At 44.0% G+C, this 25,471-nt stretch overlaps 2 protein-coding genes across 3 annotated transcripts in view; both read right to left on the bottom strand.

Annotated features, from left to right (window-relative positions):
• Positions 1-4,435, bottom strand: part of LOC111662517 (serine/threonine-protein kinase N2-like) — a 32,856-nt gene extending 28,421 nt beyond the window's left edge. The window contains exon 1 of the mRNA XM_023416403.2: positions 4,005-4,435. Within this exon, the coding sequence (XP_023272171.1) occupies positions 4,005-4,028 (24 nt within the window). The 5' untranslated portion in view covers positions 4,029-4,435. The remainder of the gene's footprint in view (positions 1-4,004) is intronic.
• Positions 4,436-9,680: 5,245 nt separating this feature from the next.
• Positions 9,681-25,471, bottom strand: part of prr36b (proline rich 36b) — a 33,154-nt gene continuing 17,363 nt past the window's right edge. The window contains exons 4-6 of one of the 2 annotated variants that reach the window (XM_087176655.1): positions 18,239-18,459; positions 14,814-18,089; positions 9,681-12,030 (exon numbers count right to left, since the gene is read on the bottom strand). In XM_087176655.1, coding sequence (XP_087032781.1) covers positions 11,051-12,030; positions 14,814-18,089; positions 18,239-18,459 — 4,477 coding nt within the window. In that variant the 3' untranslated portion in view covers positions 9,681-11,050. Of the gene's footprint in view, positions 12,031-13,679; positions 18,090-18,238; positions 18,460-25,471 lie in introns of those variants that run through there. The other variant, XM_087176654.1, reaches the window with a different exon arrangement.

The following is a 25,471-nucleotide window of genomic DNA, read 5'->3' as shown; positions in this document are numbered from 1 at the left end:
GGGGGGGTTTGCATGTGAGCCTATGTGTGGGTGACTGAGGGCACTAATGCTACCCTCGTAGGAGGTCAGACACAGTCAAGTCCACAGTTTCCTAATCCTATTATCCATAGCAGTGGCAGCTGGAGACACACATTATTGTGAGTGTGATGCAGGACATCACTGTGTATTATAACATACGTGACACCATCAACGGATCTCGGCCAGCAGCACTTCCATATGAGCGTGCTCAAAAGTCTTCAGGTGCCATAAAAGAAATGGACGGAGTTGCTTCCTCTCTCTCTCTCGGACGATCGATAAAAAAGTAATCTGGAGTTGCCACAGAAGGAAGAAGCACCAGCTCCTCTGACTTGCAGAACTCATTCAGATGATAACGACGGGAAACCAGCATAAATAAAGAATTCATGAGAGGGCGGCTGCAGAGTGTATAGCTAACTCAAAGTGTAGGTTATGTTATCAGCTCAGCGCAGAGCTCACATCCTCAGCAGGAGGCTTGATTCACATTCCTTAAAGGCATCTGAAGGAGGAGAGGAAGGGCCAACAAATAAACTGGCTGCAAATTGATGAATGCAGGAGTGTCAGCGACAGGAAAAGCACAGAAAAGTGCAGAAAAGCACCAACAGTTAAGCTACATTTTACATTGATATCCTCGTTCTGTGCATATAGGGATGGGAGGGGGGATGGAGGTAGAGAGAAAGAAGAGAGGGTCATTTCAGTTGTTTTCCTCAGTGAGTCTGGCAGTCGTGACCTCCAATAGGATGAGTGTCGGCAAAAGTACAGCCTTGATGAGCTACTCAGGAGAAATAAAGGGAAGAGCTCAATCACCACGGCGCTGTGCCTTGGTCCACTTTGACAGGTTCAGCCTATCACCATTACCAACGTGGACCCTTGATCTCAATCAGCCGTTGCTCAGTGCCTGTCTGCAGGCCTGCAGTAATGATGACTGAACCCTCGTCATCGCCACAGAGGGAAGCTGAATTCGTCACACTGGGCAGAAAATGCTCAAGTGCAGCTCAGGCAATCATCTAGGAGATATAAATTGAGTCCTGAGGCCATAAACGTGTTTAAATGTATCATCAACATAGCAGGGCAAAAATAAATCAAGAGTTAATTGTGTATGACTCAACACTACTGTGTAGAGTTCAGTGTACAAGCTTGTTGATCGCTCTGTGAGAAAATCTCTGATGGGAAAAAGTATGAGAAAAATAAACCTAATGATGCCCTCTCTACAAATCTATAACTGAAAGTCTGCATTACAAGCTGGCGCAAGGTTTTAGCCACTATGGAAAATGCAGTACCCATTATTTTTGGAGCTTGACCCCAACTAGAGATTAAAATGTGTAACTTGTAAGTTCCTCAACTTTGTGGAAGTGCAACACTTAAAGTGCTGGAGTGTCCTTTCAAATGTGCCGCTCTTATTTACAGGACACTTCTCAAGGATCAACCTGCAAAGATGTCTGAAAACATTATTGCAAAATAAATGTTGCATGTTTTCTCGGCCTAATCTGAAGTCATTTGTCTTGAGGACGTTTGGAAACATAAATAAAAACAAAATGCTGTTTAATGATCCATATAGACATGTTCAGTATAATAACAGTTAAACAACTCTGGTGGCCATGTTACACCAGCAACAATCCACAGCCACGCAGCACTATAATGAATTAAGGTAATTCTTTTTAACCAAAACACAACAAAAATACCTATTTTGGTATATTACATTAACACCCAGCCAGAATGAATTATTACTCAATATTTCTAAGGCAAGAGAGATAATTATCATTGACTCAAGGTTGTCAAGATACCTAAAATATTTTCAATTATCATCATTTTTCTTTCGTACTCTTGAGGAGGACACTTTTTAAAAATGGCAAATTGATTGTTTGACTGAGGTACAAAGCTGCGTGTCTGTGACCGTCCCATTGGTGCAAGGCAGGACATGATGATGCACTATGACACATATTAGCTGTTGCTGTTGATCCCTCTTCCCGCACAGGCAACGCAGCTTTCCAAGAAAAACTGCAGGCACCTTCCCTGTTCAGGGAAATTGCTAAATGTCAGGGAAGAAGCCAGTTTTCACTCACAACAAACAATTCAGCCACGTCAAATGGTTTGTGTATAGGATGGAGTATGAGTTGTCTGATTTATGGGTACTGCCACACTTTTTTTTTTTTTTTTTTTTTTTTTTTTTAAATATCTTCACACTTGTTGCTTACTGGCTGCAGGAAAGACTTGAACCTGAACCCACACAGGTTGTAGATAGAAACAGGAAACATTAGTGGTTTGTGGTTGTAATTACAGCACATGCTGTCGCACAATCAATCACAAATCTTTTTTTTTTTTTTAAATCTATTTCAGCTGTGTAAACCTTTATCAAGTTGAAGTGACTAAAAATTTTCAAAATACACAATAACATCCAGTGCACATGCTCTCTGCAGCAGTTTAACCTTGTGACACGAGTTACTAACCACAGAGGGGATGTGCTGGCTCCTGGCACGAGAACCCAGCTTTAAATTTTTAACATTTTCCTCTGCTGTGTCGTGGGCTGGACTGACACCAGGGTAACTGTAACCCAAGCCCTCTAAATTAGACCTGAGGCTCTGACACCACAACGCCCTCCATGACTCAACTCTGACTACCTGAGGGAAACCGTTGTGTCACAAATGGGAAATCATTCCATGTAATCTGTATCAAGGGTATAGTGGAAACATGCTGCGAAACAGTGTTCACCCACTTTTATCTTTTGTGAAATAGAAATGCTTTAAAGTTGCATTAACATTTTAAGTGCAGTCTTCTGTCCTGCAAATACCACTGACTTTGTTTTGTCCATTGTCTGTTTGTTATATGTTGATCACTGACGGGAGGTCACAGCAGGGGCACAGACGTTCGGCGAGGCAGCAGCAAAGGCAAACACAGTCTAATACAGTTTTATCGTACAGTTTTACTTTCTGTCTTTAATGTGTCATACAGTCTAATTTACTACTGCCTTTCTTTGAGTTCGTAAAGTGCACAGTCATTAAAGGAGCACTCCACCCACGAAGAGCAGCTTACTCTTATTTTGATAATCTATAACTGTGGTTCCAACTTCTCAAATGTGAAGTTTTCTTGTTTTGTTTCAATGTGAACTGAATATTCTTTGTGTATTAAACTTTCTGTTGGACAAAATAAGACATCTGAAGACGTCACCTTTGACTGTGGGAACTTCTGATGGATAAATATGAAAATATATATATATATATGAAAGTAATTGTTAATGGACAGTACTCCCCAGCCTGTGAAAACAGTAGAATACTAATGTCTGTGACTCCTAGATAACCCTGGCTTGAGCTTGTGCTGCATTCATGTTGTTTCAGTCATTATGAGTCTCTTACAACCGCGTTGAAATTAAGATTGAAAAAATGTATTTCTCCAGCTTTGCAATCAATTACAAAGAAGTGCCTGAAAAAGCAAACACATGCATTTTAAACTAGCTTGAGTTGTTGAATGATGTTAAGGCCCACAGCTCACAAACGTGGGAATCTCTACCTGCCTGTTCCATATGAGTGCGGCTTTGGATACTACAAATTTTAACAGATCTGTGTGAAAAGATTTGGTGTGTGGAGTTTGAAAGATCTGGGCACTTACCAGGCATGTGAGGTTTAATAACAACATGCTACTGAGTTCTATTATGGAAACTGTTGTATCTAGCATTTTTAAAACTTAACCCATACTAAAGCCACAAATTAGGATGCAGCATCAATTTTGCATAAAAAAAATCCATCTTTTACAAATGCTAACATCATTAAAGCTTAACACTAAATTGCCAGAATACCCCTTTAAAGGAACAATATCCCTCATCAGACATCAAAAACAAGGAGTTTCCATCACACACATCCTCCCATCACTACAGATATCAACAAAAAATCATCAGATGTTTTGCGTCATTGCATCTTTACATGCACATGTTGAGCTCTAATATGCACATTAACACAGCAGCCTTGCCACAGTAATGAAAAAGTTGTCAAACTCACTTGTAGCTCGTTATTAGCCATCATGAGCCTCGACAGCCAATCAGATGGTGACTCCAGGTGACTTCTGTTTAATGTACGTCTCACTTTACAGCCGAGGGATCATTGTAGACACGTCAAGTGAAGTCCTCCAGTGGTTAAACACAAGCACGGATGTCCTGAAATTTTTCTTAAAAAGGAGCAGTTTGATGTACTGAGTTGCACAATGTTAACATCGTGACGGCAGTGAAGAGCAGGTGAGCAGAGGAGAGAGGAGGAGACCATCACCTCCTAAAAGCAGGATGTCAACTCTTGGACTCTGATCTGCATCACGCAGTGCAGTGTGTCCTGTAGTTGTGAGAGAGCGACCGCTGCTGCAGGCTTTCTTCTCATCCTCAGTGAGGGAAACACTGAGAGGAAACCCGAAACCCGCCAGGATTCACCACCAGACTCTGCCCTGTTTATTTGGGGTAACTAAAGCCATCTTCCCCCACGGCGGTGCACTCCTGTTCGGCTCTGCGGAAAGCTGAGAGCCGGTGAATGATGCTGCTGGGGAGGGGGGGAAACAAGTGTTAAGTCAGGTTGAGAATAAAAAAATGTGACTTCCGGTTCAAACCTTCAACTTAAAACTTGAATCGATAAACGGATACAAACATTCTCCAGCATCGGCATGTACATAATGTACCAGTGGTCCAGTAGTGGGCACACAGGCCTTACAAAGACTTGTTTGTGTAACCACGTTTTTGGCTCTAGCCCCACGTTCATTCCGTTAACGAATTACGCTCCAGAAAAAAGTAACTTTAAGCTAACAGTTAGCTAAATTGTTGGTTAGCAAGCTACGCCACACGGGGTTCTTATGAAGCTAACTATATGTGAGCTGTGGTATAATACTCATCAAATTACAACATGGGCATATACATAAGGCATCAGAGGTCCAGTAATGGGCACACAGGCCTAATAAATCTTTGAATCTAACTCTACGTAAAAAGTAACTTTAAGCTAACAGTTAACTAATTATTGATTAGCAAGCTACGCCGCACACGGTTCTTATGAAGCGAACCTTATGTGAGCGGTTTGTTGGCTGTTCATCAAATTACAACACAGCTACTCATTGAAGCATCTTTGTAGTAATTTGTAACATATTGTACATATATTACACAAATGACACACATTTTAACCGTCAAACAGAAACTTTTAGCAGCACTTTGACAGAGTTAACGACAGTTAGACCTACCACAGGGACAGAATAACTTTACAACAGTTTGGGTTGCACCGGTCAAGTTTGCAGGGGCTCTGTTAAATAGCAGTTGCGTCAAACAACTGCAAATCAGCCACAGTGTGAAAGTTAATACATTTTTACCGCTTCTCTAGTCCCAGTGTCCTTTAAAAGAACGTTGTTGTGTTTGAATGGAGGACTGAGAGTCAAACTGTAATTGTGTATATTTTCTTTCTCAATGTCTTCGTTGTGTCCGAGTTATTAATACTCTAATAATTTGCCTTTTGCAAATTTGTGCACACTATTGCAGCTCTACACATTTAAACAGCATTTATAAAAATCATTGTTTTGGCCATCATTTGTGATCTAACAACTGACTACACCTGTTGTATTTGGCATGTGGTAGTCTCTTTATGCTTTTATTTTGACAGCAGCATACTTCTTCCTGTGCTGTTGTCGCTGCTTTCTGTAGGCAGCTTGACGCAGCTGTTAATGGGCACAGATCTCTGCGGCAGCCGAGCGCCCTCCTGCTTCAACCTGAGACCTGTTGATCACATTTGAACATGACAGCGTACTGGCCTGTTGAGGAAGCTAGCAACTGTGTTAGCTTCACTGATGCTAATTCTTTGGAGGACATGTACTGTATTGTACGGCTCACTCATGTGTGTTTAAGAAGGCCTTTAGGCTTTTGAATCACACCATTTAAGCTCATAGCGATCATTGGAGAGGATACCATTTCTGTCTTTTTAATGAATATGCAGATAATAAAGAACATGGTAATGAACCCACACAGGGGCCCCTGGAATAAAAGGATCCCCTCCACCCCTTTTAACCCTCTGAGGTCAATGGATATTCTTTAATATGTTTGTGATAGTACAGCCTAGAAATATGGTTTAAATGTTCGAATCTGTAGACTCTCCACTTTCTCTTAAAGATTTTTCTGAGATAATACATGACTCAGTGTCTAAAATTTGGGGAAAGTAGAGTGACAAACAACATTTCGACTCTGATATCATTTTAGGCATTTATTATCCATTTATCTACTATTTTACTCATATATTGCTCTATTTCTATGAACCTATAGACTTTGGTACACCCATTTCAAGCACAAAAAACAATTGATCCACATAAGATATTTGAAGAATTTAAAAAACTAGGCTTTTATTTTTTAACATTTGGGCCAAATGATCTGTTTGCAAAGTGCTCTGTGACAAAAAGGGGCCTCATCATAGAAAGAGCTGAGATTGTTCTAAAAATTGTCATATAAAACGCTTGGGTATTACACTATATGGGTTAAAGAGCACTCCAGCTGGGTCAACACTTTCTGGGGACTGGTGTTTACCAAAGGCAGATAAACCTGTGTCATGGCATTTATCAGACACTTGCATTTGTTCTCTTCTGCAGTGTCATCTGCTGTCAGCGAATCAGAGAAGAAAACCAGCCTGCGCTGCACATCACGACAGCAGACGGATGAATGAAAGCTTTATTGGCACAAGAGGAATTTGCCGTGCATGAGACTTCTGCTGCAACAATATGACCACTGTGTCACCGGAGTCTCTCACAGGCGTAAAGGAGGCATGACCCTAAACATATGCAGGGAGAGGAAATTTACTAACTCACCCACTGACATACATTCATTACACCGTCAATTAAATAATGAGCAAAGACGGCTTTTGCCAAGAAAGTCAGATTTGGACAGAACCGGTCATTTAGGAGCAGCTTGAAGATGCCACAACTTAAACCTTTAACACTATTAACAAAATCAATTTGATTAAGTTTGATGTGATTTGTCTATGCTGCTTGTTTTCCTCTGTTGTGTATTGTGTGTTTTTCAGCACTTAGTTATGTCATCTGCAAACCAAATTTCCCCTCATCCAGCAACACAGTATTCAACTGAACTGAGCTGAGACATGTGGGATCCTGCATTTTGTTGACCTTTGACCCCGTAAGGTAGCTACTACTAGATGCTGTCCAATCTACCATCTTAGTTTAGTGTTTGTTAGAGGCAGATGATGTGTCGGAGGGTCAGGAATGTAGATTTAATGTGTTCAACACAGTAGCTGAAGAGTAAAAACATGTAATAATTTCTCTATTGTAAGTAAAGTTTTGGCCGTTTGAATGCGATATCTCCAGAACTCCTCAAGGGTATTCCTTCAAATTTGGCACAAACGTTCACTTGAACCCAAGGACAAACTGATTAGATTTTGGTGGTTAAAGGTCAAAGGTCAAGGTCAGAGTGACCTCACAAAAGATGATTTTGGCCTTGTGAACACGATATCTCCAGAACTCCTCAAGGGTATTCCTTCAAATTTGGCACAAACTTTCACTTGGGCTCAAGGATGAACTGATTAGGTCAAAGGTCAAGGTCACGGTGACCTCAGAAAACACTTTCAGCCATTACTCAAGACTTCACTCAGCAATTATGACAAAACTTCCCACAAATGGTTCATATTTTATATGATTCTGGATAAAGAGGGATGTGACCTGAAGCAAAGAACTAGTAATTAAATGAATTCTAGTTTAAAATAGTATTTAAAGAGCGGAAAACTGTAACCTACGACTGTACTTAGAGGTGTATCAGGAGGACAGGTTATGTGTCGTTGGAGTTAATACCTGTACAGCTTCTCAGCCACTCAGAAAGCACAGAGCGTCACCTGAGCCGCTCAACATCTGAGCTGCATCACTGCAGGGGAGCAGTTTCTAATTACCATGTGCTTTGCATGTCACTCAGAGTAAAGGTGACAATTCACCAGCAGGAACTGTCTGAGTGCCGCTCCAGTTTCCCTTCATATATTCAAAGCACTTGGTTGCCACTTGGTTCTTCTCTAATTCTTATCATTTCTTTATTAGTGTCTGTGCATGTCTGACATCAGTCCTGACAGTAGAAGGAGCAGTTTTACTTCTCCTTTGAAGCTCTTTATGAAGACCGTTTTGTAAGTGCTACATAAATAATACTCAGTGAAAAACATTTCAGGAGTTCTTCCTCTCTTATTTATTTTTTAAAGTGTGCATTAAAAGTCTGACACACTACGACACAAACACGAACAACAGATTTCAACCAATTTTATTTCATATGCAGAGCCGTGACTTTTCCCATTTCATACTGAAAATGATTTGGCAAATGGAACAACAACGTCACACCAAAGATTGCTGCAATACAAAAAAAAGATGATGGCAAACATTCACAGAACAAATGTTAAAATATTAATAATGTAAACATTTATATTGTACGCTAATTGTATTATATGAAAATTAATTGCAAGGATACACACACACAAAATATCAATGTAAAGGAACTTTACAGGCACTGTAGACTTTATTAAAACTATATAGGTTAACATATAGGTCCACTCATAAGTGCATGCATTGTTATAGTAGATGTATATAGGGTTATACCTCTTGATAAACTAGTAGAAACTCTTAGATATGATAATATAGCAGAACTAGCTACATTTACTGTTTTTACACAAGCATAATTTGATAGAACATGCACAGTGTAGCTGCAGTATAAATGATTTATAAAACTATATTCTGTACATGCTGCTTTCAAATGTCATAAATATTTATCTGGGATTCATGTGCCTCTATAAAAACGTGCATTTTGTTAATAGTAGCACTGCATAAAAGTAAAGTTTTAGATTATAGATCTGAAGAAGAAACACAGATCTATTGATTTATTGTAAATCATCATCATAGTGATATTGTAGAATAGACATTAGGTGAGTGTCTCTCTCATGCAGCCAACAGGTGGCAGTGTTGGTGTTGTTTTTTTAAATGTCTGAGCTCAGACTGACCTCACCTTCCTTTTACAGACACAAAGAGAAACACGCAGGTGCTTTTTCTCTCCACACAAGACATTTAAAATCACAGTTATTGATATAAGATAAACTGATATGTTCTGATTACCTGATTCGTCCAGTGATGAGGATCAAACATGTTAATGATATGTTGCACAAATCACAAGACGCAGCAAAATATATATGGACGGCGTGCAGAAACTCATAACCGTTTTATATTATAATGAATATATATTAGTAAATATTAAGAAGGGGCTGAGTTTTGGTACTTGACTACCCCCCTCTGCCCTCCATCTTCCCATCCCACCCCATCCCCTCGCCCCCAGCCCCTCCTCCCATCCTCCGGCTGCCTTTTTCCAGAGTGGCACATTGTCTCATCTCAGACATCCTCCTTTCTCTCCCACCAATGACATCATCGGTAACCTCGGAGACTCCCTGAATACTGGCCGACCCAGGAAATGAGGTTACAACTTTGGAATGTGAGAGGGAAGACAACAGCTACACCCCCGCCCACCTCGACCGGCACCCTCACCCCCACCAGTGCAGCACCCTGCTAGCCTCCCCTCTGTTCTCCCTCCATTTGCAGTAGAACAAGGAGGGCCTTCTTCTCCCACACGCCCCCCCCTCCCCCCCTCCTCTTCCTCTTCCTCCTCCTCCATGACTGACGGCTCTATTAAGTCCATAAAAACCTGGTTGTCCAGTGAAGTCATAGTAACATTTACTGACCGGAGACTGGGTGACGTGAGGGTGCGAGGAGGAGGGGAGGGGGGGTTATATCACAGCATCATCTTCCCACAGGCTTTATCACAATATGCACACAATGGGGGTTGTTTCAAATAATTCCACACACACTTCACCTTGAAGATTTAGGATTCCTAAGTCCACAAACATGTAAATCTATTAACAGTACTGCCACTTACCTGTATGAACACTGGCCCACACTATAAAATAAATAAATAAAAGAAAAATAGAAGAAATAACAAGTGCAATTTGTCATAGCTCAAGTCCTCATTTTAGAGGGTGACCAACATTTGGTCTCAGTATCTGGTTGTGACACATACAAAAGAGACGAACAGTGGAGCGCTGCCCCACACAGACGCTACAGTGCATTTCAGAGTCAGACAGCTGAGGAGTGCCACTAAGTGCTATTAAGTGCCTCTGGTACGGAAACATGCTCTAATGTGAGGTTACAGTATGCGTGTCTGGGTAACAGTAATCAATGACACAGTGTATCTACAGTCTACTTGTTCTGATAATAAGGATGTTGATCTGAAATTAATTGAAAGTCAAGTTTGTGCGGTCATATGACGGTCTGACTTGTGACTGAATTAAAAACGTTACGTAGTGATCACTATTCTTATCCTTTCAGATAAGACTGCGTTGTGCGATATGTTTTACGATAATGTTTTGTTTAAGTACAGATACAAATCTGTCACTGGTGAATTGCATATTAATGATTAAAGGAGTAGTTCATCATTTTGAGGAATATGCTTATTGGCTTTCTCATGGAGAGTTAGGGGAGACCAATAAATCCCACTCTCATAACTGTTGTTAGCTTAGCATAATGACTGGTAATGTGGAAACAGCTATCTGAGATCAGTCTGAAGGTGACAAACCAGCTCCACCAACCATCACAAACTAACACGTTTTATCTTCTTTCTTCAATGGAAATGTAAAAACCATCTGTGCTTCATGGGGAGACTAATAAATGATCAAATAGCCCATCTATGACATGAGCATTTCTCATTTTTATGCTGTGGTTTTGTATGGATTACACAGACTATATGTAACCTGATAATCAGTGAACTTTACAAGGTGCTGGCAGGTGGATTTTGATACCTTTGCACAGATCCAGGCTAGCTGTCTCCCCCTGTTTACAGTCTTTATGCTAAGCTAAAATAAGCTAAGCTAATTAACTGCTAGTAGTAGCTTCATATTTAGTGTACAGACATGAGAGAGGGATCAATCTCCTCATCTAATTCTCCACCAGAAAGCCAATAAGCGTATTTCCTTTGATTGGTTTATTTACTGGTTGATCAACCTGTTGGTTGGTGGTCTTAGTGCTGGGTCTCCACCTCCACCACAGTCCAGTCTCCGGATGGGGAGCTGCCCTGACTGTCTGGGGAGTAGCTGCTGACGGAGGTGACTGTAGCAGCAGGAGGGCTGAACTGTGGCAGCATGTTGGGCCACATGCTGCTCTCCAAGGGGCTTAGGGTGCCCCCTGTCCCAACAGGGAGGAGGAGCAGAGGTGGGCAGCCCCCATCTCCAGACAGCATCAAGGTCTGGTTGATGAGCTGCTGCACCATGTCCACCTTCTTGTTCCACTCCAGGTCCTGCGGTGGCACTGGACGCAGCTGCCGGTGGAAACCCTGAGTGGCGCTCTGTGAGGACGACGCCCTCTTCCCTGCCACCTGTCTGTTCCTGTTCTGCTCTCCTCTGGCCTCGTCCTCCTCGTCGCTGGTTTCCATGGCTTCGTAGATGGTGCAGAGCCCTGAGGATGGGGAGACCATGACTCCAGTGGGGCTCCTCCTCAGCTGCTGCTGCTGTTGGATCTGTTTCTGCTGCATACGGTACTGCTGCTCCAGCTCCAGCTGCCACTGCAGAACCTGCCTGCGTTGGCGGTGCTCCTGCTGCTGCTGCTGAAGCTGCAGCTGGAGGAGCTCCCTGCGCTGCTTCTCCAGCTGCTTCTGCTGCTCCAGCCTCAACCGCTCCTCCTCCAGCCACTGCCTCTTCTGCCTCTCCTGTTCTTGGCGGTGCTGCATCTCTCTCAGCTTCTGCTGGTGCTGCTCCAGCCTCCTCAACTGCTCCCCGCCACCACGACTGTCCATGCCAGTCTCTATCAAAGGAGGAGGGGGTGCGATCTTGGCAAAATGTGCTGCCAGATTCGGGTCAATTGGCCTCCTGTTGCCCGGCACCAATGCCAAGTAGTGGCCATTGGCTAAACGGACAGTGGTAGTGTGGTTCTGGTTCTGGTTGTCTTCCTGCGAGTGTGTTTGCAGCTTGTGGTCTCCATCCACTTCACCTCTCTTCTCGTCTCCTGTGAGACAGTCAAGATCACTTGGTGCATCCATTAGAGATGCATGCATCAAACAGAACGGGTGGAACAACAACATGGGGCCAGGAAGAAGAGGGTTCAGGAGAGATCTGACAAGAGGTGAAGGCGAAGGTGTGACGCAAAAAGAAAGGGGTTCTCAAAATAAAGTGACATCCATGACACAGGAGTACAATACCGTATACTGTATCAACACACCAGGAACGAAGAACACATCATAAGGTAGTTACTGCAAGTTGTTTTCTCTCTGAAGTTGTATTTCCTTTAATATAACCATAGTTTAGTGTGATTGATTTACTAGCGTGGACTACAGTACAATAGGTTTCTTTGTCCTCTTGGAATAAGTTGATTATCAAGACAGCAGCCATAAATACACAGTACGATACAGACGACAGGTATTTGAATAGACAAATGAACACATGGGGAATAAAACTGACAAAAACATCACACAGAACTGACTCTGATAATGGACATATGAAAGTGTACTTTACATCTTGTCTTGTGCCATTCATGATCACCAAGCCACAAATATTATGCAGCTGATTCACCTAATTTTGGGTGCCATTTTTTAACTGTGTATTTTTCAAAAGGCAAGAAATGATGCCCCATATCACAAACCAGAGAAGTTTCAGGTTTAGAGGCGTGTGTGTGATTTTGATTTTGACATGGGGGGGGTGGGGGTCTTGAGTGTTTCCATGTCGGGGTTTTGATGAACAGGAGCAGGCAGGTCAGAGGAAAAAGGCATGAGAGGGAGAAGAGTGTTTGGTCTTCTTGAGCTTCAGCATTCAGATGCATTCTTGTGGCTTGTAGGGAGAGGAGATGCTCCAGTATGTCTGTGTGCATGTTTGTGTTTCTATGTGCTGAATGTGCGAGGGGAACATTCAGGAGGATGTGGACAGATCTGAGCAGGTTTCACCTTGTTTGAGTGTTTGAGGTACCTGTGCATACAAATCCTGAAGGAGGAAAGTAAGGTGTGTGGTGCACTTCCTGTCTGATTTCTGTTAAAGGTACCCTGTAAAGTTTTTCACCACTGGAAGTGCTATGGAGCAATATCCTTACAAGTGGGTCCCTGTTTTGTTTGTACAAGTATGTTGGCTGCTGGATTCCTGATTGACAGTTGGTGGAGACAGCGCGCCAACAAATAAGAAGGCTGCAAAATTGCAAACATGGACGTAAACAATTTAGAATTTAAAATATTTGTCTTTGCAAATGTTTTAGGAGAAGGGAAATACCTCAACCCCATCTGTTAGACCTCGAGGATAAACTTGTGTTTGTTTACAAGAAAACTCCACAGGGCACCTTTAACTGAGTCTCCCCTACCAAGCATGTGTTTTCAATGTGATGTTCAACTAGTGTTGAATCTGAGATCGTCATGAAGGCACAAGCATGCTGGAGTGTAGGGCACTGGGACACCATTTGGATTACCTCTTTGATTTCCAACCAAAATTCCATTTTAGATACAACATTGTACAATGTTGCATCACTTCCTGTTTACCAGTTATTCCCATGGGGAAAAGTAGGAGATGCTATGGGAAAGTCGTTGTGCAAACACACAAATACACAGCGATTCAAACACGAGGACAGTAAATTCAGGCATGCTGGATCCATAGGGAAAATAAGAAACAGGAACAAAATGCCTTGCAATGATGTTTTAATGGAATTTTGAAAGATAACCTAGTGTGAACCATTCATTTATGAACATGTCTAGTGTAGAATTGTTTCAAATTCAAGGTAGTACACAGTCTTTTTGTTAGTTAAACATGCAATATACTGTTGAAATAGTAAACCAAACGCCCACTATGAAAACGTTTCAGCGAGTGTAAAGCTGTGATAGCAATGTAGGACAATGCAGGGTCTCATCACAAATAATAGGCTAGTTGTTAGTCTCTTCTGGAACACAAATGATCAGCTAACTGAGGCTTGAAGCTTAGCCACTTAAAACCAAAACGCCTGAAACACATACTGTACGTGACTGCACTTTATATACCTTAACGACCTATGCAAAGAGCGCAGAACCTCTTGAAGCACACAGTAAAAACTTCACCAACTGCAATCTAATACTCCCATACCTACCTCAACAAATCTGTAAGGGCTAAACAGCCGTGTTAATATCTAGCCTTTATTTTGACAGCTAAAAGTCTTGAAACAAGAACACAACCTTTTAAAAAGGAGCATGTGACTATCGCTATGGTGCTGTTGAACATGAAGCGTGTGTACACAGGGTAGGGAGGACCAGGTTTTAACAGAACAAAACAAACAAAAATAAACAAATAAGCAAATACAAAACCAAAAAAAAAAAAAAATCATTGACATTTGTTCGGTAAAAACAGTAGGATAAATACACAATGAGTCCATTTCATTCCATCTGTTTGTTTTTTTTTCTTTTTCGGTTTAAAAGCTCAGTCACATTGGACCAATCAGTCAATACCCCATCAGGGGCTACAGGATATGCAGTGTTACTTAAAAAGAACATTCTACTAGAAAATGGTAGTGGCTACTGTACATAAAGGAGTTTAAGCCATACACTCATAACCATGACCATAACAGTATGAAAGAGGGAGGCTTCATTTAAAAATTGCTACAGTCATTTTTTTCCCATCTCCTTTGTTCATTTTTTTAAAATCTTTTCCTACAATCTTGCTCTCCTTTTTTTTTTTTTTCTTCTAAGCCATCTAACCCAACTGGAGAGAAAACGAACAACAGGTAAAAGGGGAGGGTTGCGGGGAAAAGGTGCATTCCGGGGGTAATAGGAGGGACTTATACATTACCTGCCAGAAAACTATCAGTCTTATCACAAATGGTCGAGTAGTACGGCGGCTGGTTGTCGCCGGTGTCTCCAGATTCCTCAGCCACAAGATGGTGAGTGGGCTCCAACGGATCGTCTTCCCCAAGGTGGTCTGCTGCAACCTTCCCCCCCAGCATGTAGTGGTGCTCATCGAAACTGGACTGGATGTCTCCTGGGAGGCCCAGAGGCATCAGGTCCACGGGTCTACCCAGGAGGTTCTCTGCCTGGGCAGCGGCGGCAGCAGCTGATGGCAGGGTCAGCTCCTTGATGAGGGAGGGGTCCTTGGCCTCCTCAGGCAGCTGCTCCTCGTTCTCCAGGGAGAAGATCCCCGGGCTCTTTCCGCAGCTCTCGGCCATGGAGTGGGCGTTGGAGTTGGATGTGGTGCAGTCGAAGCCGTAAGATGCCACAGAGTTGGCTGACTGAGGGGTTGCCCCGCCTCCGTCCTCTTCGCCCTCTCCGGCGGGTGTGTCGCCCGCCTCCTCATCCTCCTCAAGAGCGGGCAGATTACAGGTGGGAGTGGGGCTTTCAAATCCAGCGCTCTCACCCATCATCATCGGCGCATCTGGGTCGTTTATTTGCATCTCACCCTCTGTATCACTGGCCTCGTCTCCCGAGGTGGAGGGGGAAGACGGGGCGGACGCCGGAGCAGTTGGGGGTCCGGTTCCCAGGACCTCGTCGGCAGGGAGTGTCTCAGCCTCCTCTTCTTCTCCATCGCCTTTCTCCAAGTGGATACCCAGGTCCTGCTCCATGTCAGGCTGGACTGAAGCAGGCACTGGAGTCTGTTGCTTGTCTGAACGGGACTCCACCCCAGAGCTGCTGTCGTAATCGCGGAGTTCCTCAGGTGTGCTCGTCTCGCTGCTGCTGTGGGCAGCCAGACCGGTGCCACTCAGAGTGCTGGACTGAGACATGCCTACAGCTGGGGCAGCAAGCAGGATGTGAGCCTCCTCGCTGGCTGAACCCTTCATCTCCTCCTGCTGCTGGGGCTCTTCCTCTGACTGAGGAGCAAAGGAAGGGCCACTGCTGTCCAAACACGCCTTGGCGGGAGACAGAGTTGGTGTTTCAGATTCAGCTGCACCATGGTCAGATAGAGGGCTGGGGGAGGAGACAGAGAGCAGCGAGGCTGGTTGACCCCAGGTATCACAGAAGGGGTTGGTCTGACCCCAGGAGGAGGCTGGGGGCATGCAAGGTGGAGGAACAGAGCGATTGAGGTTGTCTAAACGTTCCTCCTCATTAAAGTCATCTTCATCTGCATTCCCACAGCTCTCTGTCACGCCTTCACTGTGCATCTCTACATCTTCATCATCCTCCTCATCATGTTCCTGCTGCTGGAACACCTTGTGATGCTCCTCTACTCTCTCTGAACTCAGGTCCATATCATCCACCCGCTCATCCTCTTCGTCCTCGTCCTCCTCCTCCTCGTTGGCCAGGGTTTCGACGTTGGGTGAACACATGAGATTACCATCTCCCTCAGAGCCACGGAGGCTTGAGTCGACCAGCGCGTCTGAGCTCTGGGTGCCCTCCAAAATTGCAGTGTGCTGGGTGCTGCTGAGGTCAGACACTCCCTGCAGTCGACTGCTAGTGCAGCTGCTCACGTCCTCAGAGTCCATCCCAGACAGCAGGTCGTCACCGTGCCAACCTGCTGAACCGCCAAAGGCTGAGGACCGGACTTGGAACTCATCAGAGGGCTGAGACATGCTCATGTCGGTGATCATGGATGACGGCTGATGGCCTAGTCTCCTCTGTTCCTCATCTTCATCCTCCTCCTCTTCATCATCATCCTCATTGATCTCTTCATCAGCCTTTTCCACTGCCTCCTCCTTTTCATGAGGGGAGATCAGGCCCCTAGTGGTGAAATCATCCATAGGCGAGTGAGGTTGAGCCATCATACTAAAGGCCTCTGCAGGTGGAGCCATGGAGGTAGGCATAAAGAGGTTCTCCTTCTCTTCCTCCTCCTCTTCCTCTTCCCTTGTCTCCTGTTCCTCAAAGTGTTCTTTATTCTCCTTTTCCTCTTCTATCTGGAAGTTCATCATACTGACCGCGCTCTGGGAAGGAATTTCATACGAGGCCAGGGGCTGGCTCCTGTCCCAGGGATCAGACTGGACATGCATGTCCAGCAGAGAGGAGGCGTCCTGTGGCTCTCTGACAGGAGAAACGGGGCCTGGTGGGGAACAAGGAGGAGACATGACAGTTGTTCCCAGGGAAGGAACTGAGTCGTTGGCAGACTCCTCAAATTTGAAAAGGTCCGACTGGGCTGACAGCTGAACACTGGAGAGTGGTTCATGGACTTGTAGTTCTGGCTCTGCTGACATCTGCTGAGTAAAGGGTTCGACAGGGGGTTCTGGAGATATTTCCCGTACTTGGTATGGACTTGGTTCCCGTACAGGTTCTGGTGTTAGTTCTCGTATGGGTTCTGGTGTTGGTTCACGAACAGGTTCTGGTGTTGGTTCACGTTCGGGTTCAGGTGTTGGTTCCCGTATGGGCTCTGTTGTTGGTTCCCGTACGGGCTCAGGTGTTGGTTCACGTTCGGACTCAGGTGTTGGTTCCCGTACGGGCTCTGGTGTTGGTTCACGTTCGGGCTCCGGTGTTGGTTCCCGTACGGGCTCCGGTGTTGGTTCACGTTCGGGCTCCGGTGTTGGTTCACGTACAGGCTCTGGTGTTGGTTCACGTACGGGTTCTGGTGTTGGTTCACGTACGGGTTCTGGTGTTGGTTCACGTACAGGTTCTGGTGTTGGTTCACGCACAGACTCTGACACTGGTGCTGAGACTGGTTCTGGTGTGGGCTCTGAAGTTTTTTCTGGTACAGCTTCAAGAGCTGCAGCAACAGGCTCCACAGCTACTTCTGCAGGAGGTTCTGGTTCCTGTGGTCCGGCAATAACTGCTGCTGCAGTAGCGATGGCTGCCGCAGCAGCTACAGCTGCAGCAATTTCCTTCTCGGGTTCAGCAATTGTTGCAGTTTTGGGGCCACGTTTCACTGGAGTGGGGGTGCTGCTGCCCACAGTTTTCTTGGGGCTGGAGGTCTTGCCTGCAGCCGTTTTGGAGCCAGGCGTCTTGGAAGGTGTGGGCCTACTCTCTTGTGTTTTGGAGCTTTTAGGTGTCTTTGTGTCTGCAGCCTTAGTAGCAGTAGGCTTTTTGGCGGTGACATCTGATTTTGAGGCGGATTTGGGGGTCTCAGGTTTTGTTGACTTTGTTGTAGATGCAGCACGGGTAAGGGGAGAATCTGCAGACTTTTTGGCTGCTGCGGTGGCCGGTTTGGTAACATCTAGGGGAAAACAGAGCACAAGGAACGGTTAAACAAAGTTTTAATGGAACTAAAACACAACATGATATATATATATTCAAATTAAGGATGAAATTTCAGATTTTATAATCCATAAATTTAAAATACAATACATATACTTTTTTTTTTACCTTTTTTCACAGGGGTTGAAGTCCTGGATGTTTGTGATGTTGGGGCTTTGCCACCAGAGGGGGTAGTGGAGGTTGGTTTGGAGGCAGCAGGCTTGGCAGTGGTGGAAGTTTTAGGGGTGGCAGGTTTGGCTGTAGCTGGGGAGCTCTTGGTTGTGCTGGCAGTGGGTGGCCGGGTCGAGCCTGTGGTTGGACGAGACGATGCTGCTGTGCCGGCAGTGGGCCTGAAGAAACAAGACAAAGAACAGTGTTAAGAGAAATATCACCTCATAGAGAACTGGGGCAGAGAAACAAAGCTGACAAAATGTGCAAATGTTCATTTTAACTCATGATTCTCTCTCTGCTGGTCCCTCGTGAGACAGACAGACTTAAGTGAGCTCAATAAGATGGTGATTTCCCTATTTACAAAACCTAAAGGATGAAGATTAATTTAAGGTGACTCAAGCGTTTGAGTTGTCAAGTCACTTACAGCTAGGGGGAAACATCAGGTCTCACCCCAACCATGTGCTGGTCAACTCTGTGCTGCAAGTGTTTCTGAGGGATTGTGACAGGGAGCAAGACTGTGACGTCTCACTCGTTACTTAATGCCAGAAGAAACAGCACAAACACCTGCAGGGCTGTTTGCAAAGCTTACAGGACTAAAACAATACAAGGACATCAAGGCTTTCCACTTCATAAAGACAGAACAGACCATTCTTAATGGGTGCACCAGCAGGCAAGGCCCTGACCTAAAAAACCTTTCACAGATGTGGCATCAGTCCTCTCAAAGACAGGAAGGCAGACGCACACCTCTCATTATAGCAGACTTTTAACAAATAGCATTTCATGATAAGCACCGTTACTCCCATGTTTAAACAATTATTGCGTCTTGCCCCTCTCTCTATGAAACCCTGCCTTCCAGCACAGCTGTTCGGAACAGCTTAATCACTTTTGCCTTCAGATACAGTTTGACAACATGTCGTACAAACAAGTTCTTGTCTATTATGAACTGGCTCTTAGTGTATTAGCATCTGAAACACTAGTCACAGGCCCAGGCCCAGCTCACTCTTCCACAGACCCATGACAAACTCCCCTGAGGGCCTATGAAGCGATGCAGTTTGGAAGGTGAGTCACAAGGGACCGCAAAGAGGCGTCCCAACCCCAGTCTGCATCCTGTACTCACAAGGGAATGACACTTGGGGCAGTATGCATCAGCTTGCCTGCTCTGGCGGCCTGCCTGGCCCAAAAGCTGGATTCTATGTCACGTCTGAGCGAAGTAACCTACATCTAGTAGTCCTGACAAGGCTGTGGTGTGCAATCTCCTGAGCCCATGCTACACTAACTGCCTGTTTCTAAATAAAGAATTGAGTTTGTACTGGCAGAAAGAGAACAGGCAACGGGCGGGAGGTAGAGGGAGAGTGAAGATGGCTGAGACCATGTTAATCTTTAATGCTGAAAGGAGAACAAAAATAACTTCTCCAAATCCCCCAGTTGGAACCGCGGGCTGTGTTAGAAGCGTAGTCATTGTGTAAGGGCAATGAAGTAGTGCGTGCTATGCGCAGCCTGGCAAATGTAATGGAATACGGTTTGGTAACATGAAGTAAGATTAAAGCCAGGGAGCAACGGGTGGCAACACAATAGGGGTGTGGTCACGTCAAAAGTTCAAACCAGCTTTTACAGCTGATCCACATCATTTATAATTGGCTTTGGGGTAGTGAAAGGTGTGTTAGTGATATTGAGATTGCCGGATCATGTCTGTGCTGTTCAGCTAATATGAAACCCTTCTGGCTAAGCAAAACCACACAGACTCATCTGTGATGCATTGACTGGCTGCATTTGGAGGAGATTGTGTTTACTGGAAAATGCTGACAAGGAAATTTGCGAGTTAATGCGCTAATGTTCTCGTGGCAAAACAAGGCCCTCTTACAATTTTGTTATAGAGACAGTTTAAAAGACACAGAGATGAAAATGATTATCAGCTGGCAGAGTGATAAAATGTGAGACAACGTTGCATCGAATCCTTGCCTGAACTGCAGAGCTGGCTGAGGAAAGTTTAGTCTAGTCTGAGCAAAAAAAAAATTCCATCTAAAATGTCCTCTGTATAACGCTGCTCTACCACAAAGCTCTATCTCCTGATCTTAAATTGGGAAACAGTGAGTGAGATGTTAAGATTTTAAGACTAAATTTGTGAACAAGAAGTTAAAAGGTGAAATGAGAATAAGTTCTGTGATGCCTGAATTAGAGAGGAAAAGATAAGAATAGAATTACAGACAGAGGAGAATGGGGAGAATTAAAGGATACAGAGACTGGCAGTGGAGATGAAGTATGCTGAAGGGATATTCAGACACAGTGTTCACAATAATCTGTCTGATAAAAGGAATATGGATAATCCAAAAAGGCAGGAGTACTTTTAAGAGCACTGGAAAATAACCAGGCCACTGAGAAAGAAAGAGGCGAGAGAGCAAGAGCGAGAGAGAGAGAGAGAGAGAGGAGGCAGATAATATTCATCCGATTACACATTATCTTATATCAGTGTGTTATCAAAGAAGGCAATCTGCACAGCTGAAAAACTATTATTGTATTTATGACACCAGGCCACAGTAAAATGAGATCTTGTGTGTTCTGAGATTAGATGTTGTTTAACATGGTGACAATGTCTGAAAACAATAACGCATTGATGCTTGAATTATTTTAAGCTTCCATTCATTCTGTAATCAAGCTCACTGTCAGCTGAATGACAGAGAAGACTAAAAGTGTTATTGCTGTCTTTAAATGAAGCCACTTTGTGCCAGATTTAACTCAATGAGCAGCTTGTGTCAGAGGGAAAATAGAACGTGGTCATTGTTCATATTTCACCAAAGGCCATGCTGAGAGAAACAACACTATAAATTGGGGTTAACGCAAATGTTAACCAGAAGGCCCAGAAATGCACTTGAGCTGAAAAATCCGATGACTGACAGTTAGTCACTGCAGGCGCGCTGATGCACACAGCAAAATAGTTCGTCTTGGTTTTAGTGCAGCTACACATTTCCTCAATCATTGCAGCGGAGAAAGGATTAATGTGTGTAAAAACGAGGTTGCCTGCTGGTGCTGCTTTGTTCAGATACAACAAGAGTTAGGCTATGATTTAAATAATAAGATGCACCATGAAGGGGGCAAATGAGTAAGCAGGAGCTAAGCAAGCATGCAGGCAGACATCTTGCCTGCAGCAAAGGCAACAAGCTATGGTAGAAGGACCTCCCTCTTCTCGAGACAAGCAGCAAATTAAAGATGATCTTGTGTTAATTAAGCAGCAGAAATGTGGAGGCAGGATCTCTATCCTTGGTAAAAGTGGCCTCAGCCACTTCAGGGAGGACACAGTCATGTGACTGAGGGCACTGTGGGAATTTTACTGTAAAATGAACCTGATCGGGACTCTCCTCTCTTAATGTAATCACAACTGCAGTTCCTTCCTTTCTCAAGGTATCTGTATGGAGACTAGTTGGAAGTCACTGCGGTAGCCTTAAGTCACAGTGCTATCTGCCTGCCTGTCACACTGCTCTGAAGCTGCAGCAAAGCAGGAAGTGTGGACCCTGAGGCTCTATGTTTTACATGTAGATAAAATTCAAACTAAATAATCGCTGCAGGAGTGGCGATTGAGTGTCCACCATATCCAATGTTAGGTGAGATGCTCTATCTATTATTTGTGCAACTCCTCTACAAAAGGAAAATGTATAAAACCAAACTTAATAATAAATCTAACAGAGTTTAGTTTTAATAAAAATGTTAAAAGCCCACGGATCTTCTTAGGCTTTTTTAAATTTGTAACATTCTCTCAACTGTTTGTCTGTGTGACAGAACAAAACAGAAAATAAGGCTTTAGTATCAGCAGAGCCATCTCCATAGACTGTATAAAATACTGAGGATATAATAATGATGATCCAATAATTATCCATATTACATCTACATTAGTCACAAAGGAAGTACAACTGATGAACTAAATCAGTTAGAGAAGTAGGCATTGAGAACTTAGGGAAACTCAATATCATGAAAATAAATATCATTGTTAGGTTTGAAAACTGAGAAGTAAATATGTTGTTGTGATAGAGAGAAAAACACTATTTCCACAAAGCATTTTCCCCAATATCTATCACATCCGCCACATGTCTGCAGCAGGAGTGAACACACCCACAAACACACCCTTTACACACTCAAACCTTTGTCTCACACTCAGACATAAACGCCTCCCTCTGTCCTTCTCTCCTTCCCTCCCTCAGACTCATTCCCACTAAATCCATTTGGTAATTGGCTCGGCGGCTTCACCCGTAAAAAATCATGGCAGCAGAAGACTGCATCACAGAGTTGTCGGCCACACCCATGGCAGAACAGAAGATTTACAGCCTGCGCAACATGTCGTCTGCTTCATGCTGGACAGCTGAACAGTATCCGGGGCAAGGACCCTGGCTACTGCTCACCACACACACCAGTGCTGGACCATTACATCAGCAGTAATTTGTTAGATCATGAAGAGGGTTGCATTCAATCCACTGCAGTAAAAATTTATCATCCCTTAGGGACCATCAATGAGGAAAACAGCATGACTAATGTGGGAACATGAAAGGCTGAGTGGATGGCAGAAAAATAGAAAACCACCTGATCACTGAACTCGTCTCATTTTCTCTTGTGAATTTGTACAAAAAGGACTGAATACCCTTGCTCTGTCCTCTGATCTACAAAAGTGCAATATTTCCCCCTGTTTCACGCAGAGATACCCTCTGGTCCTCGCCGCCTTCTCTCCACCTCTGCCTCACACACATTCACACACACACGCAGCGTGCAGGCAACTCGCAGCCCACACTCTCTATGTATCTCTGGCAGCAGTGATGGGAGCTCAGCGGGGACACATGATTTATTCAGCCATGTAGCTTCCATAGTCCACCGCCACCATTTTTGTTTTACTTAAACTCTGCTGCATCCGCAGACAGCAGGGCGGCACGTGTGCATGTATCACGTGTCCAGCAAGCTATGTATGCTTCCCTTCCCCCTTTACGTCCACATCATACAGAGTAATATATCGGCAAATGAACACATGCTCTGCATTCTAATTACATGCTGCTCCTACTATGCAGGCGTCCAGGAACAGCACGTATAATGTGTGCATACACTGAACCACCTATATAGAATATGCACAGTTTGCTCGACAGTCATGTTGGGCAGGTTGCACGCTGCAGGCATACTGGTCTCCAATTATCCATGCAAAACTGGACACGAATCATCTTTGCAGTTGCCCAAGAAAACTGGTACATATTCATGCAAACAACCTGACACATAATCAGTTAGCATACATTGCAGCATGCATAGACATGATGTTCAAAGAACCCATAATGATTGCTACTTTCTCCATTTGCACACTTATCAGGCTCAAATGTTTCCTGTCACAGGCGGCGTGCTGCGGGCAATCAGCTTCAAACAGCAGGTGCACACACATACACACGCACACACACACACAGGAGTGCCATAGCAAGCAAAACAAACACACACCCGTGAAAAAACACATTTAAAGTGGACACAGTATATACACACTGTGGTGCATAAACAACTTATAACCATCAACTCAGCTTCTACAAACTCACTGACCCGTTGCTGTTTTTGTAGACACATAAAGTGCAGTGTGAAGGGAGCCTGTTTTCTTAGGTAGTGAAATGCTGTGACAATCTGTGATATTTCTCTTTCAACTTGAAGTGTACAACGGAAGAGTTATTTATGTACGTGAGCTTTCAGACGAGTCATAAGTCTGCTTTCAAAAAAGGTTGGCTGAGCAGACTGTCACAGAAACAGCCAGACAAAGAATGAGCTGTAAGACGCAACAACTAAAGGACCTAATCTAATTTTGCTAAAACATCTGGCTGAAGAGAAGAACAAAACACTTGCGAGTGGCCTTAAATTAGATTGATGTCACTTAGTGAACCTCCATTGGCTCTGCACTTTTATTTTTCTGAGAAGTGGAACCTGCTACAGATGGAATTAAATCAATTGAGCCATAGAGAAACACTGAGTAGATTGATAGACCCACTGAGGGTGGGGGTGTGTGTGTGTGTGTGTGTATGTGACAACAACAGGAGAAGCAGGGGGTGTCTAGTGTTGCAATGAATGGGTCTGTCGAGCTCTCCACCACTCTGCTGATAGCAGGCCTGAATTAAGGATTGAGTGAGGTAGGAAAAGGGCAAAATCTAATTAAAGTAGAAATTTATGGCCTTGTCAAAGCACATTGCATATACAGACGCTGATGTGCACGCACACACTTAACGAAGTATGCCTATAAGGGTACACGGTGCTGTCAGACGAGCCTATCGTCAGTAATGGTTATACCTCTCTCATGGGGATTCGTATGTAGGTCTACTGCGGCAAAATCTTTCTCTGGGTTACACATCCACTGTCGGTAACACATTTCACTGACTCATACACTCACAAAGATTACTTAGATACACACTAAAACTCTGAGCTTAACCTGATTACAATAATAGCCTCGGCTAGATTTCAGCTCAGTCTCTTGATAAATTCGACCATGTTACCTACTTAGCTCATTGGTCTTTTCATTGAAAATGTTTGTACTCAAAACTGCTATTTAGCAAACAAACCGGTGGTGTTCACAGCACATCATCAATGTTGACACACAGACAATATGTGTGTCTCCCTCCACTTGTTTATATGCACATTTTGAATTTGTGCATTAAAAAGCTAAGTGTACTTTTAAAGACATCATCTCATGCAGTTTTTATGTCCCAGTGACCATTGAGAGTGAAGTTCTGGCTCTCTCCCCATTCCTTAAAAAGGGGCCTGGTCAGCTTGCCCGAAATAACTGCCTGAGGGTGTTGCCAAGATGGCTGCTGAGTGGCGAGGCTTGCCTATAAGTACTTTAGTTAAAACTGTGGACCCGTGAACTTAACTCTGATACTTTTCATTTGTGTTTGATTTTCTTTGCGAGGTATTTTATGAGTAAAGAGGGGGTGGGAATTGATGTCCCAAAGAAAACTGGGTGAACGTGAGGAAGCTGTGAAGGTTGTCAATCTCTATGAATGAAATCACCATGACAGTTCATAAAGGTCACACAATGAGCGTTCTGTTCTGCAGTGGTGATTAACGGTATGCCCATGTGTAATACTTTTTAATGAGATGTTTGCACATTAACCATTGTATAAAGCTGTAATCTTCGTGTAATCTCTACAGTCCAACTGCTACCAGTGGCACGTGGAGTGTAGAGGGGGGGTGGGGGTTGGG

This window comes from Seriola lalandi, unplaced genomic scaffold, assembly GCF_002814215.2.
Source record: "Seriola lalandi dorsalis isolate HSWRI2012SDOR001 ecotype SW California unplaced genomic scaffold, Sedor1 jcf7180002054563, whole genome shotgun sequence".
NCBI lineage: Eukaryota > Metazoa > Chordata > Actinopteri > Carangiformes > Carangidae > Seriola > Seriola lalandi.
The sequence above is the reverse complement of the archived record's forward strand: the minus strand, read 5'-3'. Positions and strand labels throughout refer to the sequence as shown.